The sequence below is a fragment of the Octopus bimaculoides genome, chromosome 4, assembly GCF_046866305.1.
Source record: "Octopus bimaculoides isolate indiv1 chromosome 4, ASM4686630v1, whole genome shotgun sequence".
In the NCBI taxonomy this organism is placed as follows: domain Eukaryota; kingdom Metazoa; phylum Mollusca; class Cephalopoda; order Octopoda; family Octopodidae; genus Octopus; species Octopus bimaculoides.
The window spans coordinates 56,678,296-56,700,665 of NC_142931.1; the positions used below are offsets into that span (position 1 = coordinate 56,678,296).

A 22,370-nucleotide genomic window follows, 5' to 3' on the forward strand; every position below is an offset into this window, starting at 1 on the left:
TTGTAAAAATGAAACCCTTTGACAGAGTGACATTCCATTCAGGTGGCATCGTTTGAAAGCTAGGGAGTGCATTGTGACCAGTAGTGAATAACATCATCAGATAGTCTAGTCAGTAAAGTGATGTGTGTGTGTGTGTGTGTGTGTGTGTGTGTGTGCAAGCATGTGTGTATTTGTACTGCACACTGCTATTAAAGGGAGATAATCATTTCTAGGTTTATTTTCCTTATGCTGAGGAATTTATAACAAGTAGTGAACAGCATACATATATTTCTATGCAATTCTTTTATTTATTTTTCTTCATTTCCATGAGGTAAGGTCCTTAAAATTACTGGTAGCCATGGATAGAACTGTTTCAGACTCTTCTTAGATTTGTCAGCATGACAACTTGGGATTGAAAGTCAATTGTGCTAAATTCAATTAAAAAGAGTTTCTTTTTTTTTTTTTCATCTTCTTTTAATAGTGGAGAAAAGAAGGAAGAGATATAGAGATAAAGAGAGAAAAATATCTTACGTGTTTTTTATGAAAATACACATACACACACATACATACGTGTGTGCGTATATATATATATATATATATATATATATATATATATATATATATATATGTATATATGTATGTATGTATGTATATGTATATATATATATGTATTCATATGCATGTATGCATGTGTGTGTATATATATATATATGTATGTATGAGTATATATATTTATAGAAGGAAGAGATATAGAGACAAAAAGAGAAAAATATCTTACATGTTGTTATGAAAATACACACACACACACATACATACGCGTGTGTGTATATATATATATATATATATGTGTGTGTGTGTATATATATATATTTATATATTTATATACTTATATATATGTATGTGTATATATTTACATATATATTTATATGTATGTATGTGTATATATATTTATATGTATATATGTATGTATGTATGCATGCATACACACCTCCATATATATGAAAGAATATTGATAACCCTAAAACAAATAGTCTTGCTGCAGAATGAATCTTACGGGGGTTCACCCCGAGTTCTGGTTCATGAACTATTGTCATGCCATTTGACCTGACCTTTCTGTCAAGAGATCACTGCTTACAGCTAATCTATTTAATGACCTGCTAGAAATAGCAGTTAAATCTTCCTCATATTACACCTTACTATCTACCAAGAGAAAAGACACAATGGCTAATATGGTCTTGTGTGTGTGTGTGTGTGTGTGAGAGAGAGTGTGTGTGTGTGTGTGTGTGTGTGTGTGTGTGTGTGTGTGTGTGTGTGTGTGTGTGTGTGTGTGTGTGTGTGTGTGTGTGTGTGCGTGTGCACGCGAACGTGCATGTGGATGCATGCACACGCATGCCTGAGAACCTGCTCTTGTTGAAAATGATGGGATACTCAAACATGGAATGCTTTTTATCAAGTTTGCTTGATCAAAACTAACCTGAGTTCAATCAACAACAATAACAACAATGGTTCAAATGTTATTTCTACATCAAACTTACTATCTAAATCAATGGTTCTCAGCCAAGGTCCATTATGAATTTTGGGGGTTCTGTGTAAGAACTGGTTATACTTCTACAATACACAAAATATTTTTAACAATTTTTTTATACAATCCCAAACAATATCTAATTACAAAAATATCATAAGATTTTTTAAACACCAAATGGCTATGAGGAGTCCACTGATGTAATCAAAAGTGTCTATAGGTGAAAAAATGGTTGAGAACCACTTATGTAAACTAACAAATTCAATATAGCAAAGTATAAGTCTAATTTTAATTATATTATGTGTATAAGATGGAAAATTGGCACAGTTGTTAAGGATAACAGATTGAATGCCTTACTCTATTTGTTTCACCATCATTGTGTTGCAAGTTCAAATCTGACCAAGATCAACTTTCACTTTCACTCTCTCAGGGTCACTAAAATGCCAGTTCAGGATGGTGGGATTGAGAGAGTATTAGATGAGATGCACTGCAGTAACTGTCCCAGCTCTTTGAGTTCAAATTTAGTCTCCTATCTCCAGCTTTCTCATGGTGGAAAACAAGGCTTTTAGGACTCAGCTTATGATAATAGGTCTCCAGTTTCTAAAGTGATATGTTGATAGCACAATCTCTTGGCTTCATCAATACAAAGAGCAGATCTTGCATGAATGGGAGTAATTGCCATGATAGAAAAAAAAATGCTAATTTTATTTTATATGTACTCGCATTTGTACCTATGTCTATATAGACACAACTTACGACATGTCTTAGACAATTTTAGTGGTATCCACTCTCTCTCTAGATTTGGGCACAGCAGATATTTTCAAGAAAGTGAAAGAGAATAAGAATTGACTACAGACTGGTATTTTACTTACTCATCTTGAAAGAACGAAAGGAAGAGTTGCCCCCAGAATGATATTTACTTGGAGCTCAGGGAGATGGAATGTCCAGTGCTCTTCCAGCTCTGCCAACTTGCCGCTTGTGTGCATCTATGATTAGTTTAACATTTATTCCTTAGAATGGCACATAAACAACTGGAAGTAGTATGAACTTTGAGATCTTACTGATACTAATTATTTTATCCCAGATAGGTGAAAGCTTTCTGCAACAGACCAGTGTTCTATCTAGAGGAGAAATATATACACTACAGAATCCAAAAAAATCAGCTGTATGAGTCTATGGTTAGGGAAGGACCTATAATCCTCTTTTTTTTTTTATTTGAGGTTAAAGCCACTATAGGGTCCAGTCTTTGTTGTGGTGTTGTGGCTCATGTTTCAATGATCCCCCTAAGAGCTTTACTGGTGCAATACAAGCTTGTAGTTGAGTCACCCATGCTAGACAAGTCAGAGACTAGACTAATATATACCAACACCCAGAAGTAAAAATAAGCTTGCATAGGGCCAACAACCCTACCTAGAAAAAAGCAAAGTTACGGAAGCATTGCTAGTATTTCAAAACTAACAAAACCTGGAAGAGGAAGGTCTCCCCTCAGGGAAAGCAGGATATTGAGATAGAAGTGAAAAAGTAGGGTTCTAACTGGAGAGGAGAAGAAAAACCAATCCAGCATCAATAACAGTGAAGAGAAGTTAGTCATGGCCTGTGCCCCATAGGAAGTGAAGATTTCAAGTAAGTAAAGATAGGTGAAAGACAAATGCAAATTCTGGTGTAGCGGGACAAAACTAAACAATACTGTAATTTTTACAGGTGCTCTGCCTTTTCTATCTACAAAAGAAATCCATTATATCATATATTGTAGCTGGAAAAAAAAAAAGGATATAGGATGGTCGTGTTTAGAATGTCTTTCATCATAATAAGTTCATTGGATTAAGTTTAATCTGAAGTTAAACAATAGCAAGAGATAATGAATAAATTATCTCTCATTAATTATTTATATCTGTGTCTATATCTCAGACTGCATCCATGTTTTGTTTAATATTGATTTCTTTTCACTAAGTAAATGGCTGTTTCTTTTTAAAGAAGAGAGCTATTGTCAAAGAACTTCATTTATCTTCATTATATTACTGAATGACTAACACAGAAACTACAAAAAGGGTTATTAAAGCAGCACAACTCTCTACAAGCTGAGTTCCATTCCCACTAAAGTCAATTTTGCCTTTCACCCTTTTAAAATTAATAAATAAAATATCACTTCAGTGTAATGAATTGGTGGAATTGTTATTGCATTGGGTAGAACACCTTGCAGTATGTGTTTTGGCTCTTTGGATTCTAAGTTTAAAATTCTGCCTCATTTCTTCAGCCTCCTCATGATCAAAATCAGACCCTTCAGGATTTGGCTAACAGTGATAGACCTCTAATGTTATGTGGAGTGATGTGTTAGTTGGAATAACATCTCAGTACCATGATTTCAATGAGTGAATGCTGCACAATAAGAGATTAGAGAAGAAAATAAGTACTGAACAACTAACACTAAAATTTGTAAAGCATTTAGATGTTATGCCATCATAGTGCTGGATGCCTCCCACACCATGCTGCCCTTAACGAGTTCATAAAGCATAGCCTAGATGCTACAGGCTTCCCTCCCCAGCTTGAGCCAGCAGGGCTAGACCAAAGTAGGTGCTTCATTTGGGATACCTTCTCCAGTGGCAACTCAGTGTGGTTAGCCACCAGCCCAGGCTCCACTGCTCACCAGGCTGAGAAAAGCAAACTGTCAAAGTATCAGTCACTCTCTGACAAGTCTATGGTTGAGCTTGTGACAGTGGAGACCTCTGGCGTTCTTGACCCCCAGACCATATCCCTGCTCACCACTATTGGGGCAGATATGGCTGTCCACAAGTGCAAGCCCTGTGAGTCAGTGTTCCTATTCCAGTACATCTCCCTCACCATACTCCAGGGCAACACACTTTTCCTTTTGTCTGCTGGGACCATTAAGCAGTCTGACTTACAGGAAACTGTACATTATGATTTAAAGAGAATTATGTATTGACTCTAGAGTCCTGCGAATGCTGGTAACCTGTGACTCACTGTCCATAAGTAACCTAAAGTAAGCTAGAGTAAACGAGCAATCACAATACTTCCTATGGTTTGGTTGATACTCGCAGTCTGATAATATTCCGCTGATTAGAATACTAGCTGATGTAGTATATAAGGTACATATGTTGAGTAAACATTCAAACATCATTAATATTTTCCCAAATCCTACTGCATTTCACATGGAATGCTTGCTCCTTAAAAGCTGTCTTAGTATATAAGTCAACAACCTTTTTTGGCTGTAAATTTTTGTCTGAAAAAATTCAACTTGCATGCTGGAAAACGTGGTATGTAATTTGATAGGACTGAGGCCCCTCTATTAGGAAACAGCATGAGAAACTTTCCATCCAAGAACACTTCTTCCATGAGCTTCCATCAAATAAACTAGTTGCAGGAAATGCTGGCTAAATCTGCTGGGTGTAAGCCAAAACAGTTACATTTATGACATCCGTCTTGTCATTTTCATGTCCAGACTTTCCATGATGGCATGGGTTGAACAAGAGTCTCTTAAAACAGTATTCTGTAGTTTCATGCCATTCCTATTACCAATACTTACTGAATTATTTAGTAAGACACATTATTCCACTCATCTTTTTACATTGAACTACTGAACAACCAGACACTCTGTTTATGCTGGTCATAAACAAATTTCACTGCTGCCCAAGTGATGCCAATGCCAATACAGGCCAAGACAAATACACATATAAGTAAATATATGTGTGTGAGTGGGTGAGTGATTGTATGTTTATGTGTGTGCATATCTATGTATACACACACATATATATCTATATGCATGCATGTGTGTGCATTCAACACACATACATACATGTATTTATGTTTGCATGTATGTATATATTTTTTTTCATGTATATATAGATATATATATATATATATATATATACATACACACACATGTGTGTGTGTGTGTGTGTGTGTGTGTATTTAGGTATATTTTAAGTATCTTTACATTGACTTAAACATAATCTTTTTTCTTGTGATTATTTTATGCGTATTTCTATTTTCTCCAGGAAAAATGTAGATCACATGATCATTATTCAGGAAGTCAGATCTGTGTCATTGTGTCAGATCTACTCTCTTTCTCTCTCTCTCTCTCTCTCTCTCTCTCACACACAAACACACAGTCACCTTTTATCCATCTCGCCCTTTCTCTCTTCATTTTCTCCTCATATGATACATTGAAGTTATTATATTGCTCGCAGACTTTAGTACTTCATAAATTCCTTCAAGAAATTTTGTTTTCTTCTACACTATATTCTATAATCTCTCCTTAGATATGTACTTCTATATAGGTAGCTGCCACCGGGAGAATTTTATAGAGAGATGTTAAATTTAAAAGTGGCTTCTGATATACACATTAAGCTGTCTCAGAAATTATGTGCTTTATACGTGTGTGTGTGTGTGTGTATTCTTGCATTTATATACACATGTGTGCATGTGCATACGTATATGTGAGTGTTTAGTATGTATATGTGACAATATGTACAAGCATGTCTCGATATGTGGATATACATAAGCACACACACATATATACATGCAGATGGATGGATGGATGGATGGATGGATGGATGGATGGATGGATGGATGGATGGATGGATGGATGGATGGAAAGAAGGAAGGAATGAAGGAAGGAAGGAAGGAAGAAAGGAAGGAATGAAGGAAGGAAGGAAGGAAGGAAGGAAGAAAGGAAGGAAGGTGCATTCCAGAAGTTTAGGGACATTTTCAGGAGAGACATTTATTAATTTCAAAGAAGTTCAAAACTTCAATCTCTTTCAAAGTAAGATTCTCTGATTTCATTTTACTTGTAGTGTTCCAGTCACTTCATGAAGGCCCTATGGAAGTCCTTCAAAGTGCAGGTACTCAGGATCCTTGTCACAGCCTCCTTTCTGTTTTCTGTCAGCTTGAGGACACCCAAAAGTCACAGGGAGGAAGGTCCGAACTGTAGGGAGGGTGAGGGACACTTTTGATGCCCATCACTGTTAAGTAAGTGGTTATCAAGACAGAATTGTGGAGTGACGTGGGTGCAAGTCTGGGTGCAAGTGGTCTGGCTTTTTGCATTGAAATCTCTTCCTGAACTCCCTTAGAGCCTGTGGAGGTGTGTGGCTTAGTGGTTAGGGTGCTGGACTCATGATTGTAAGATTGTGGTTTCACTTCCTGGACCAGGCCATGCATTGTGTTCTTGAGCAAAACACTTCATTTCACATTACTCCAGTCCACTCAGGTAACAAAAATGAGTAATCCTGTGACAGACCGGCGTCTCATCCAGGTGGGGAATTTATACACCATGGAAACAGGAAAACTGGCCCTTACAAGTCAGTATGACTTGAGAAGGAGACTTTACGTTTACTTTACCATAGAGACCCCAGAAAGTATTCTTGATTGACCATCTAACTAGAGGGAACCCAGTGGATATAGATGGTGCCCTTGCTGCTGAAAAAGGTGACCATCATGAATTTTCCAGTGGACTTGCTTTGTCCTGCCTCTTTTGAGAAATTGAGAGAGGAGAGAGAGATAGAAAGAGAGAGAAGTAAGAGTGAGAGAAGAGAGAAAGAGATGTAAGAATGAGAGGAGAGAGAAAGAGGTAAGAGTGAGAAAGGAGAGAGAGAGAAGACGGTGAAAATGTGACAGAGGGAGTATACTCAGATTACAGGGAGGTGTATATTAGTGAACTGGAACCAAGGGTTGGTGAGGGTGACTGGGTGAGTAAGTTTACAAGATTGCAAACAGAAAGGGGGAGGTACAGGGGAGGGGAAGGAACATAGTGAGTGGACAGAAATACAGGTGGGGGGAGAGTTGGGAGGATATGTTGTGGGATGGTGACCTCACTTGTGGTGGTTGCACAAAAAAAAAGCACCCAGTATACACATTAAGTGATAGGTGTTAGAAAGAGCATCCAGACATAGAAACAAATGCAAAGCAGACAGTGTAGCAAGATGCAGTCTTTGAGTCCAACCATCCAACCCATACCAGCATGGAAAATGGGAATTCCAAATGACCCATGCTTGTTTTCTTTGTATCGGCTATCTGGATGTTTTGCGTTCTTGTCCCATTTTGTATTTCATATATATATATATATATATATATATATATATATCATCATCATCATCATCATCGTTTAACGTCCGCTTTCCATGCTAGCATGGGTTGGACGATTTGACTGAGGACTGGTGAACCAGATGGCTACACCAGGCTCCAATCTGATATGTGTGTGTGTGTGTGTGTGTGTATGTGTGTATGTATGCATGTATGCATGTATGTATGTACATCTATGTGTGTGTATATATATATGTGTGTGTGTGTTTGTGTGTATGTATATGTATATATGCATATATATATATATATATATATATGTATGTTTATGTGTGTGTGTACATATATATATATAATATATGTGTGTGTGTGTGTGTGTGTGTGTGTGTGTGTGTGTGTGTGTATGTATAAATATAGCCAGACTCACAGGATTTTCCCCTTTCTAGGTTAACATAGTAAAGTACAAAATGATGACAAAATAACTTTAAAAAAACTTCAAATGCTTCCTTCTAACAATAAACCACCAAACATTTATTCCTCTGGGAACAGGAAAGACTAGATTTATTTGGTTTCTTGTTTTTATATAGAACAGATTGTGTGTGCATGTGTTGTGTTGTATGTGTGTGTGTGTGTGTGTGTGAATATGTGTGTGTATGTATGTGCATGCACGCATGTTCTACAAGAACTTACTCATGTGAAAATTATTTACTGCAATTGGATGTAGGCAGCAAAGGTTTATTGTAAAGAAAAGGAATTCATTATTGACGATATATGTATACATATATATATATATATATATATATATATATATATTCATATACATATAATGTGTTCTTTCATCTCCTTTAAGGTCAGAATGATACTGAGAATGGGAAATTTGGTGAACATTTGAAGAGCCAATCTTTATTTCTTTCTCACTTTCAGGCTCACTTTTTCCATCCCTTTCTCTCTTCCTCACTCACTTGCTCTCTCTCTCTCTCTCTCTCTCTCTCTTATTCTCTTCCTCTTTCTCTATTTCTCTCAATCTCCTTTTTATCCTATCATCTAATACTTAATGATAAGCCAACAAAGGAACCTCTGTATGGTTTCTTGACAAACTAGAAACAGCAGCTAAGCCTCCAAATTACATCTTACTATTTCACATAGGCATTAGGCTTAAACCTAGCTTAGACCTAAGGTAGTGAAATATGTTGTTGCAATATTTCGTGAAAGGTGGATGCTGCCTACATTTTCTGTAACATGCCAAAGTGCTAAAAAAGGATTTTCAGAGTATAATATGTATATGTCTGTAGTACCTTTCATACTTCCATCTTATGATTTCAAACAATAGATGACTCTTACTTCCTCAGATACTGTGAAAGTCTGCTAAAAATTGTTGTTTCCAAACACCTGGGCATCAGTGTAAAACATGGTACATAGACAACAACAGGCACTAACTACATACACACACATACACTCACACATGCACACAGAAGTTCAAAATTTATGACAAAAATAACAAAACCTGACAAAGTGAAAGCATGATGTAATTACTATTTTAACACTCAATGAGATGCCAAGCTGGCAGAATCTTTAGCAGATCAGAGAAAATGCTTAGCAGATTTTCTTGTGGCTTTTTATGATATAAGTCCTTTCATGGTTGATAAGCACCCCAACAGGATAACCTTCTACACATTTAAGGGAGCTAGGTCCCTAGTCTTAGATGCAACATGCAGCAACAAATTCTCCAGCCTTGTAGCATCTGGCGCAAACCCCAGTGTTGCCACCCTTAATGCAGAGGAGAGAAACATCAATATGTACAGGAACGTGGCCGGCCACTATCAGTTTGTGTCGGTTGCTGTTAAAACATCAGGTATTCTAGGACCTCATACTACCAATTTCTTCCACAAAATAGGAATAATGGCAGCCTGTCAGAGAAATGAGCCCCACAAGATGGAGTGGCTACTGCAGCAAGTGTTGCTGGCCATTCTCCATGGCAATGCCATTGTAATCATTACCACAGAGCACTGCTAAGCATCTCTCTTGTTCTGGGATATGTGGCCCATCACCCTTCCCCCTCCATCTTCCACTGCTTTGTCCCCCACGTTTTTCTCCCTTTTTTCTTTTTCTTTCATCTTTTCAAAGTATATATTATTAAATAAAATCCCATTACTTGTTGATAAAATATGACCAGTTGAGCATTGGAGGTCAATGCAATCAACTAAACCCCTCCCATTATACTGTTAACCTTGTCCCAAAATTTGCAACAATTATTTTATTACTAAATGGAAGTTTAACCCCTTCATTACCAACTGTCATATTAAGTTGGTATTTAAAACATAAATTAACATGAAATTATAATGGAAGGTTTTAAATCTGCATCACTATAAATCCTGAGGCTTACATCATAGAACCAAGAGTGGTTTTTGATGGTTAGCATCAAGCTCTTCTTCATAAAGTTAGATATTTAAATGAAAGAAATGTAAAGCAAATACACAGAAAATGCAAATAATGAAGTAACATATTGTTCTGTACACACACACACACACATTTCTTGGGGGGGGGGGGGGGGAATAGTAAATCTCGAAGCACGTGAGGCTATAAATAATAGCATGTAAATATTGGGTTGGGAAAATCCTTCTTGGATAGAAAAAATTCAATGTTGATGTCGGTTATAAATATATATATATATATATATATATATATATATATATATATATATGTATGTATTATTATTATTCAATCCAAGAGAAAAACTATCTCCTTTAATATTTATTATATATATATGTGTGTGTGTCTGTCTGTGTATGTGTGTGTGTGTGTGTGTGTGTGTGTGTGTGTCTGTCTGTCTCTGTGTGTGTGTATACTTATTTATATATATGTATATATATGCATGCATGCATGTATGTATGTATGTATGTATGTATGCATGTATATTCATATAAACTATGGTCCTGAGTACATACAGTGTATGTGTGGGGGGAAGGGTGATAAGTGCATTGGCACAACCCTGCAAAAATGTGATGCAGGACAATTTAATTCCCAAGGAATGCGAAAAAGAAAAAACATTTTTCAGAATTTCACTCATGAGTCATTTGTTATGACTTGCTGAGTCAACACAAAACTAGACAACCTGCTGAAGTATTGACAATTTTTTTGATTGTATTGGTTCTGAATATATACTGTATCCATAGCAAAGACACTTAACTTTCACTCAGATACACTTAATTTTAAATAGGTAGTGATATAAAATTTAAAATAAAATGTGTGGAGACACAGGTGTGGCTGTGTGGTAAGAAGCTTTCTTCCCAACCACATGGTTCCGGGTTCAGTCCCACTGCGTGGCTCCTTGGCAAGTGTCTTTTACTATAACCTTGGGCTGACCAAAGCCTTGGTAGACGGAAGCTGAAAGGAGCCTGTCGTATATACATATGTGTGTATATACTTGGCACTCCGTCGCTTACGACGTCGAGGGTTCCAGTTGATCCGATCAACGGAACAGCCTGCTCGTGAAATTAACATGCAAGTGGCTGAGCACTCCACAGACACGTGTACCCTTAACGTAGTTCTCGGGGATATTCAGTGTGACACAGTGTGACAAGGCTGACCCTTTGAATTACAGGCACAACAGAAACAGGAAGTAAGAATGAGAGAAAGTTGTGGTGAAAGAGTACAGCAGGGTTCGCCTCCATCCCCTGCTGGAGCCTCGTGGAGCTTTAGGTGTTTTCGCTCAATAAACACTCACAACGCCCAGTCTGGGAATCGAAACCGAGATCCTATGACCGCGAGTCCGCTGCCCTAACCACTGGGCCATTGCACCTCCACTGTGTGTATATATCTGTGTGTTTATGTCTGTGTTTGTCCACCCCACAACCACCATCGCTTGACAACTGATGTTGGTGTGTTTATGTTTCCATAACTTAGCAGTTTGGTAAGAGACCAATAGAATAAGTACTAGGCTTACAAAGAAGTCCTGGGGTTGATTTGTTCAACTAAAACCCCTTGAGATGGTGCTCCAGCATGGCTGCAGTCAAATGACTGAAACAAATAATAAACGAATAAAAAAATAAATAATCCAAATGAACTAATTGATTTGAATTTGGGTAATCATATTTAACCATTTAGCTATATCCGACCCAAATATCTTATTTTTTGCTTTATGTTCAAACCGGCTAGATCTGGTCTCTCATACCAACTCTGCAGCGTAATTCTAAAAATAAACAAGATAAGACATAATAAATTCAAAATGATAATAAAAATTATATTTCAGAGAGTAATCTGAATTCTAAAGGATTAAAGTGTGATGTACTGAAAGCTCTACAAATAAAAAAAAAAGAAAGAAAGAAAGTAGAAAAAAAGAAAAAGACAGAAAAATTCTTAATTGAAATTTTCCATTTTGTTGATAAAGAAAACAAAAAAAAAAAACCTAGTTAGTGATTCTCAAAGAAAAGGGGAGATAACTTTAAGAAATTAAGAATTAATTTCTCAAGTTAATTTACATGCTTAGGGAAATAAATCTAACAGTTCACTGCTGTATGTATTGTATGTGTGTGTGTGTGTGTGTGTGTGTGTGTGTGTGTGTGTGTGTGTGAGAGCAAGTGAGAGAGAGAAAGAGAGACTATGAATGACCAATGTTTTGTTTTGCTTGCAACTAGTGATTTTCAATGATTTTACATCATGGGAAAGGTGAGAAGCTACAATATTCAATTAGAGTCACTTCATGAAAATGAAAGCTTCAATGTTGTCCCAAAAATTCAGTGTGTTACGTGAATATACAACTACTTACAACTCAAAATAATTTGTAATAAACCAATCAGATTCATGATGTATTATTTTTAAAACTGTAAATTAATCAATAAATAAATGAAAAGTCTTTTTGTTTTCTGTCCAGAAAGGATATTAAATAACAATTTGTGCCAACATTAATAAGAGATGAAAATAGGTCTTCTGTCTGGAAAAACACAGTTAAAATATAAATGGAAATGTGAATAACTAGTAAAAATGTTGGAAAGGGTTGTATTCAAATTTTTTGAGAAAATAGTATTAAAATATAATGCCTGGAGATATATTTGTTGCTTGGAAAACAATGGAGAAAAACTATTGATTTATTAATTGTATGAAAAACTAGAGAAAGTTAGAACAAGGTAGATGAGCTAGATGCTGTGTCATTCATGCATTTCAAGCAATTATTGGAATACTGTAGTTATTCAACTAAATTAGGTCAATGGCATTTACTGATTTTATTCCATGCAGTGTGGAAACAAAGTAGCTCCTTTTTGGTCAGTTAACCTGTTAGAAACGTTAATCAAATCTCTCTCAAATCATTATCTAATATTTTGACATATATGGCCTGTATAATGATAGATAGCCTGGAAATATATTGTATGTTACATACAACAGCATAAACTCTCCTACAAATCACACCCTTCTATTCTTTTCTTTTATGTGTTTCAGTCATTAGACTGTGGCCATGCTGGGGCACCGCATTATAGAAATTTTTTAGTCAAACAAATTGACACTAGTACTCATATTTTTTAAAGCCTGGTACTTATTCTATCATTCTCTTTTGCCAAATTGCTAAGTTATGTGATCACAGACACAAAGACACACACATAGATATAAATATATATATATTTCATGGGCTTCTTTCAGTTTCCCTCAATCAAATCCACTCACAAGGCTTTGGTCAGCTTGAGGCTGGAGTAGAAGACACTTGCCCAAGGTGCCTGAGGCTAAGTAGAAGACACTTACCCAAGGTGCCATGCAATGGGACTGAACCCCATACTATGTGGTTGGGAAGCAAAAGCTTCTTACCACAGAGCCATGCCTGCACCTGTGCAATAGGCAAGAAAATAGGAATAAATTTTGAATTTATTCTTCTGCACAGCCTGGTACCAAATGGTACTGTGGCCTGATATTTGTCTGCAGCCTGGTAGTTGAGGGCCCCTGGATTAAAAGACTCACATCACCTCTGCTCAACAACAAGCAATATGGAATACAAATAATTCCTGATGGGCTTTGAATCCACAACACAACTTCAATTCCTTTTTATCTATTTCACTAAAATTCACTTATACAGTCTCTGAGAAAGACATGAGATTCCATCTGGCACTTCAATAAAAGAGGAATATGATATTCATGTGAGATGCCAATGGTACATTAAAAATAGATAAATAATTAAATCTCTAACTTGAGTAACTTGGAAAATGTTTAAAACAACCATGCAAAACATTTCATTTTGCTTCTTTCAATATTCAAACTTTTGGGCTTTTTGTATATTCTCCTAAAATAATTCTTTTCACATCTAGGATGTTTTATAGAAATACTAAATCTCTCCCAGTATTTGATTGATTGAGATTTTATTTTATTAACCCTGGATGGATGAAAAGTAAAATTAATCTCAGTGGAATATGAGCTGAAAATGCCATAACAAATTATGTAGGCATATCGTCCAATGCTCTAATAATTATGCTAAATTACAGCAGTTAATGTTCACTAATTTTAAATGAAGAAAAGCAATTTGTTGAAGCTCACTTTGCAACTATGGAGTTTCAGGTTCAATTCCACTGCACAACACTTTGGGCAAGTGTTTTTTACTATAATCTCAGATTGATCAATACTTTGTGAGTGAATTTGTTAGAAACTGTATGGAAACCTATTGTGTGTGTATCTGTGAGTGTGCTTGTCCCCTCCCACTACTTGGCAACTGGCGTTGGGCTTTTTACATCCCGGTAACTTAGTGATTCAACAAAATATATCAATACAACAAGTACCAGGGTTTAAAATAAGTATTGGAGTTAATACCTTCAAGGTATTTCTGCTGCTTGGCCACAGTCCAATGACTGAAACAAGCAAAGGGTAAAAGATTAAAAATAAATTGTTAAACAATAGATAATAATTAAAATTAGAATCTAATTAGAAATAGACTCAAGGCATTAATGGTGATGGCAGCCAATCTTCCAAATGAACCAAGGAAACAGTGTTTCTGTTGGGTTTTTTTTTTTTCCTTTACTGTTAATCACAACAGAAGTGTCATTGTTTTTTTGTTCCCCCCCCCTTTTTTTTTTCTCTGGCGACAGAAAGTGGGATTTGAAATCAGACTACACAAAACCAGAGCAGATACCATAAGGCATCCTATCCAATGTTCTAATAATTCCACCAGTTTGCTACCTTGGAGTGATATCAGATCATTAAGAATGAAATGTTCAATTTTGAACTGAAAGTTTACTTTATCTCAATAAAAAGCAATGCAGTTAAAGTATGCACCTAAATTATCAACACAATTTTGCCATTTTATCGGTGGCTTATTAATGCTGGCAACAAAGAATTCTGGAAAGCAAGAAGTAATGAAATCACGAAAGGCTGTTTTTGCATCTTCTTTAGATTTGAAGTATTTTCCTTGCAAAAAGTTGTCTAATGCTTGGAAAACATGATAGTCAGTTGGTACAAGGTCTGGTGAATATGGTGGATGACAGAGTACTTCCAATTAAATTCCTGTAACTTGAAGAGTGTTCTTTGTGCAACATGTGGTCAAGCATTGTCTTGCAAGAGAATTGGTCTGTCTCAATTGACCAATCTCAGTTGTTTAATTGCAAGTACACTTTTTGTGCTGAATATTCTGACAATTGGCTTAAGATTTTCTTTTTCTCGTTTAAAGGCAATTTTGATTAATTAAAATATTGAAACATTTTTACTCTCTATATTAAATGTTAGCACTTACTTAACTTTTTCATTTACATTGCTTTTAATTAATCATGCTTTGAAATTTTGATGTGATTGTATAATTTTAGAATGACATTTAAGGGTAGGTATGATTAAAAGAAAGTAAAGTTACTTTCTCAAGTCAGGCCAACTCATGAGGGCCAGTTTCCCTGTCTCCATGACATATAAATTCCCCCCTGAATGGAACGCAGGTCTGTTGTGGTGTTATTCATTTTTGCCAGCTGAGTGAACTGGAGTGACATGAAATGAAATGTTTTGTTCAGGAACACATGTCACCCGGTCCAGGAATCAAAACTACAATCTTACAATCATGAGTCCAACACCCTAACTAAGCCTTGTGCCTCTACGTAGATGTGAGAGGCTGGATCTGGTGTCAAGTCTATTAATGCAACATGACTTGCAGAAAATACCAATTATATTTTTTAGTAGATGTTCAATATCATTACTGGAATAACCATGAAGTTTTATCCTCCTGCATTCCTAGATCAGATTGTGTTGGTGCCAACTACTTTTCTTTACCTGTTTGAAGACAGCTCAGTAGCCAAGTAATACTGGTTATAAATTTTGGCACAAGGCCAGCAACTTCGGGAGAGAGGATAAGTCAATTACATTGACCTCCAGTGCTCAACTGGTACTTATTTTATCAGTCCTGAAAGGATGAAGGGCAAAGTCAACCTCGGAGGAATTTGAACTCAGAACATAAAGACGGATGAAATGCTGCTGAGCATTTTGCCTGGCAAGCTGACAATTCTGCCAACTTGCCAACCTTCAATAGCCAGTAATATGCAAGAGTAAGATTTGACTAGGTTTAACTTACTATTGCAGAAATTAGCCGAGTGCCAGGTCAAAATAAATCACTTACAAAATAGATTAAATGAAAATATTTCCATAGCAAAAATACAAAGAGCTCCAACATATAAAGTGAATAAACCAACTATAGTCAGTTATTTTTAACTATTTAAATAACCTCCATTTTAATTTGTAAAGCTTTCAAATCTGTTTGCTTTTGTTTTTATTCTTTCTTTTTATTTCTATACTCCCTGATTTTGAAATAACTTTCAATTAATAATTTTAAAATTTTCTTTACAATTTTCTGTAATTTTTAAAAACAAAATGATTTAAAAAAAAATTTTATAAAGATTTCAATCTTAAGGAAATAAGATTTTTTTTTTTTTTCAATTTTTATATTTGTATTTATGATACGAAAAGCACTTACAAAAATATCAGTACTGTAACAAATAAAATCTATGCCATGTTCGATTACAAGAAGTACTTCTTGTTCCAAACATCCCTGACTGTTTATGCTTGTAACACATGTACACAGTCTACTTTCATTTTTAGATCGTGTTTCAGGCAATATTTACCTTATTTATTTTTTATTTTGTAAACAGTTGCTTCTCTCTCTCTCTCAGTATTTCTTTACATATTTATCTACTCTAGGCACAGGCACCTGACGGATACAATTTCCCCTACCTTTTATTTTTCTTTCTTTCTTTCTCTCTTTCTTTCTTTCTTTCTTTCTTTCTTTCTTTCTTTTTACCAGTATTGTTTTACAGTGAAAACTGCTTATTACAGTCACAGATAATGTCATCAAACGGCTATTGAAGATCAAAATCGATGGGTCCCAAACATACTGAGAATATTGTTTTCGTCCTGTTTAATGTTATCATCAGCCAGTGGGCGATATCTGAGACTCCATCCTAAGTAATTACAATAAACGGCTTCAACAGTGCAGTGCGTGTACATCTATGTATGTGTGTGTGCGCGCACGCGTGCGTGTGTGTGTGTATGTATATATGCATACATATATATCATACACACACTGGCAGACAAACAGAGACAGAGCTCTGAAAGTGTATAACATAAGGGTTGTGCGCAGATGTGTATGTATATGTACATGTGTCTATTTTTATACACGCCAGTGTTCGGTCTCTTTTGTTTATAATTTACCTACTTCATCTGTTTACTACCTATAAAGCGTTATTCCTTTCTCCCACTTTTTACTCTATCTATCTATCTATCTATATATCTATTTAATTATCTAGCTAGCCAGCTAGCCATTTTCTATCTATCTATCTATCTATCTATCTATCTATCTATCTAATTATCTATCTATCTATCAATCTATTTCTTGAAATCAGTGTTTAGCCCTCTGACTTCATATTCTTCCATCTCTCGACAATCGTTTCACCATTTTATACTGTTTCTGAAGATATATATATATATATATATATATATATATATATATATATATATATATATACATACATACATGCATGCATGCATGCATGTATGTGTGTGTGTGTGTGTGACTTTGATGCTATCTGTCATTTCCTTTCTCCCTCTCATTTTCTTTCCTATATTCATTAGTCTTTTCTAATCTCTTTTTTACTAATGACTAATACTACTTCTCAGTTTCTCTTTATATCTGTCTATCTATGCAAATCACAATGAACGCATATAAATCTCTTCCCCATCTTCGTCTTTCTAACGGTAATATACCTCTCTTTCCTTCTCTGATCACATCTTCACACCTTCCCTTTTTTTTCTCCTATCGACTCCTACCTCTCTTTTTTTCTCTTTCTCTCTCTCCATCTCTTTCCCTGTCCCCCTCTATCTATCTATCTATCTATCTGTTTCGATTCTAAAATCTTGCTATCTACTTTCCATCTTTGCACCTGTTCTCTTCCTCTCGAAATTATTTTCTCTTCATCTTTATTGACAATCGACTTAACCTATCCTCACCTCTGATTAAAGTCGCCACTCAATTTAATATGTTTCGTATACATCAGTATATCACGCGCGCGCGCACGCACGCACACACACAAAATAATACACACGCATAACTACATTAATGTATATATTTGTGTGGAAGTCTTTGCAGCCTTGATTTATATAAGTTACTTTACCTAATTCTTATACAATACGTGATTATCTCTCTCTCTCTCTCTCTCTCTCTCTCTCTTTTCTCTCTCTCTCTTTTCTCTCTCTCTCAAACACACAAACACACACAAACACACACACACATATACACACACAATCTATCTATCTATATATATATATCTGTGTGTGTCTTCTGTCTATCTCATTCAATCCATTTACGCTACAAACCTTCGCAACAACAAAAAGAGCATTAGAGTATTAACTGCAACAGTAACGAAAACATAAGGGGGGAAAAGTGCTACTAGCAGCTATCGTATAAGTGAGTGAAGGTAAAATCACAGCAAACGAAAAAGTTACAAACCGAGCCGCCGTCGACATTAGAGATTGATACGACGTGGGCGAAGGTGGCGTGGGCTCCGTTCGAAACAGAGAGTGAAACAAGGAATACATCCATCCATACATACATACATACATAAATACATCCATCCATACATACATACATACATAAATACATACATACATATTTGTGAAATATTTACATATATATATGTATGTGTCTGTGTGCATCTATACAGGTGGAAGAAAGGTCTGTTACACACCACTACCTTCACCACAGCCGCCGCAGCCACCGCCGCCACCCACATTTCCTACCAAACTCATGGAGAGAGGGGTTAAGGTGGAAGCCAAGACTCAGCCTGTAGAGTGTATTTAGATTTCTTCCCTTATTTTTACGTTTGAGTATTTTCCAACATGAGTTATGCGGAGAGTGACGTGAGTAATGTTCGTGTTATCAATTATTCACCCTCTGCATCTTTACATCAAAAATGCGCGCACATATATATATATATATATATATATATATATATATCATTATAAATATACAGGGATTAGCAATTGAGTTGCTTCTCCAACATACTGAAAATTTAGAAATAGCAGTCAAAGAGCTACTGATTCCAAACTACAAATTTTTCTCTAAAGTAGTTTGGAATCAGTAGCTCTTTGACTGCTATTTCTAAATTTTCAGTATGTTGGAGAAGCAACTCAATTGCTAATCCCTGTATATTTATAATGATAAATAGTTTTACCGATAAAGGTTTTTTTCATACTGAACTACTTGGCAAAATTGTTAATTATTAATTCTATTATTAATTGACGATTCTCTGCCCTTATTCTTGTATATATATATATATATTCGCACACATTTGTATACATATACACATACATATTTGTACGTATACACACAGACATATTTATGTATATACATGCGTGGTTACATGTCGATTATTTTTATGTCTATATTTTTATGTCGAACATTAATTCCAATATGCATACTTATATTCTTTTTCTTGCATGTGTGTAGATATATGTATGTATAGTTTTCTATATATATATATGCTTGTGTGCATTTGTGTATAAATATGTATGTATGTGCGAATGTATGTATTTATATAGGCATGAATGTATGTATATACGCATGAATGTATGTATATGTGTGTATGTGTATCATTGTCGTCGTTGTTATTTTAACGTCTAATTTTCCATGCTTTTATGGGATGAGATAGAATTCGTTGAGGGAAATTTTCTACAGCCTGATGCACTTCCTGTTGCCATTCTTCACCTGTTTCCAAGCAAGGTAGTATTTTCACATGGCTGGACGTGATCACATGGAAGATTGGAAGCGAGAAAAACCACTTGTATGACGGAGATACTCGTTTACAAATACATCAAGAAATTAATGTCAAGAAATTGAGACATGCACAAGCACAGACGTTCCGCATCCTCCCCGTAAATGTGTGTGTGTGTGAGTATGTATGTATATATATATATATATATATATATATATATATATATATATATATATATACATACACACACACACACACACACACACACACACACACACACACACACACACACACAGGGCGCTCAGGCTAAATTTGAATTTGCATAGAAGGAAAAGAAAACAGCATTCAATCCCAAAAATAAATGTATTTTAAAAAGATCAAAAAATATCAACTAGATTATGGCTGGAAGATAAGTGCTTCTTTCATTTTCATCATCATCATCATGGTCGTTTAACGTCCGCTTTCCATGCTAGCATGAGTTGGGCGATTTGACTGAGGACTGGTGAAACCAGATGGCTACACCAGGCTCCCTGTTTACCAAATCTACTTACAATGCTTTGGTCTGCACTTGCCCAGAGCGTCACACAGTGGGACCAAACATAGAACCACATGATTGAGAATCAAATTCTGTGTATGTATATATGTATTTATGTATGTATGTTTTATGAATGTATAAAGGGCTGTATTTATGTAAGGGCATACATGGGTCATGGCCAAGGACCCTTTTAACTCAGAGGAGCCTAAAGCCTAGAGTAAAATTTTTTAAAATATATGTACATCAAACAGATAAATAAATTATAATCTTCTTTTTTTCACTTAGTTGATTTTTTTTTAATTCTGTAGAGTTCTTTAAAAATTAATAAGCCTTCTTTTGATCTATTAGGCCCTTTTAGATTTTAAAAGGTCATTAAATTTAACTGAGTCTCTCTGAATCCACCAAGGCCCTTTTAAGTTTCAGACTGTTTGGGGCTCCTAGATTTAATGGAGCCCTCTTATCTTGCTGTTTTGAATTAGCTCTATTTTTAGTATTGTTTTTTTTTTAAATACTTAGTGCTTGTTTTCTTCTGATATGAGAGCAGTCAACAGCAATGTATTATCCAAATAAATGAACAAGGTAACATGTCAGAAACTATCAAAGTGCTGGCAGCCATTAAAGTTATAGAATACCCATTAAAAATTTTGTTTGAAAAATACAAAATTGATATGAAATTATAGATATTCTTTGTGTTTAGATTATTAAGATTGGTTTTTTAGCCATACATATTCTTATTGTTTATAGTCTTGACTGAGGAAGACAAATTTATTACTTTTGTCATGCACAATGATATGATTGACAGACATGTAAACAGTATAAAATTACATATGCAAAATTGTAGGGCTCTCCCTACAATTGGGTCCAGAGGCCCCACTATGTCTAAATCCAGCCCCATATATATATCCAAGGGGGTGCTCAAAAGTTCCTAGCTTTAAGAGTGTCATGAAAGGCTTGGTTGGAGGCCCAACCTTTCCAAGTTCTTTTACAGGACTTAGAAAAACTGAAGGACTACTGCAATAAATGTGTGAATCTGAGAGTGAAATATGTTGAATAAAATCATAATTAACTGATCCTCCTGTATTTTCTTTTATCCAAAACCAGGAACTTTTCAACACCCCCTCGCATATATATATGTACACACACACAGACACACACGCACACACATATAATATTGGTTTCAAATTTTGGCACAAAGCCACCAATTTTGGGATGTGGGAAAGAACTAGTTGATTATATCAATCTCAGTCTTCAACTGGTAATTATTTTATTTTTAAAGTTTGAAAGACCAAGTCAACCTTGGCAGAATTGGAACCCAGAACATACAGATAGATGAAATGCTGCTAAGCATTTCGCCTGGCATGCTAACGATACAAATGTTATATTAACACACATTTATTTATAGTATGTAGATAGGGTTATAATGCAAGTTGTGTCCTCATGAAACACATCTGCATATTTCAGTTCTCCAAGGTATATTTGTAGAGGATATGAATTATATGAGAGTTAAAAATACTGGTAGATAGTTATTGCCGAATAATTACATATTAAAACAAAAAAAACTGGGAAATTTTTTTTAATATTATTTATTCTGTATTACATACGTCTTTTTTTTTACCAGTAGGAGTTATATAGGGATACATGTGGAAAAACATCTAAGACATCTATTAGCCATTCATCAGATCAAGAATTGAAAATATATTTTTCCTAAATCACACACCTGCATATCATTTATACATACATCATCATCATCATCATTTAACATGCTAGCATGGGTTGGACAGTTTGACAAAATCTGATGGGCTAAAGCCTGCATCATGATTTCTACAGCTTGAAGCCTTTACTAATGCTAACCACTTTAGAGCATGTACTGTGTGCTTTTCCTCATGGCACCAACACTAGTGAGGTTGCCATGCAGCTTACAGGACTACGAACCCACTGAGAGGCAGCTTTATGCTAGGATATGAAGAAATAAGCAGAACAGGTTTCTTGCTGTAGAGGGGCTACATGGCCAGTTACATTTTGGAAGAGAAGGTGGGGGTGATTGGGTAGAACAGTCAAGAAATATAATAGAGATAAAAATATGTCTGTGTAG

General features: G+C 35.5%; 1 protein-coding gene across 4 annotated transcripts in view; it reads left to right on the top strand.

The window, feature by feature from the left end:
- LOC106877900 (dipeptidyl peptidase 4) overlaps positions 1 to 22,370 on the top strand; it is a 615,183-nt gene that overhangs the window by 410,066 nt on the left and 182,747 nt on the right. The window contains exon 1 of one of the 4 annotated variants that reach the window (XM_014926951.3): positions 17,953 to 18,889. The exons of 2 other annotated variants lie outside the window; for them this stretch is intronic. In XM_014926951.3, the coding sequence (XP_014782437.1) occupies positions 18,869 to 18,889 (21 nt within the window). In that variant the 5' untranslated portion in view covers positions 17,953 to 18,868. Of the gene's footprint in view, positions 1 to 17,952; positions 18,899 to 22,370 lie in introns of those variants that run through there. One more of the 4 variants, XM_014926950.3, reaches the window with a different exon arrangement.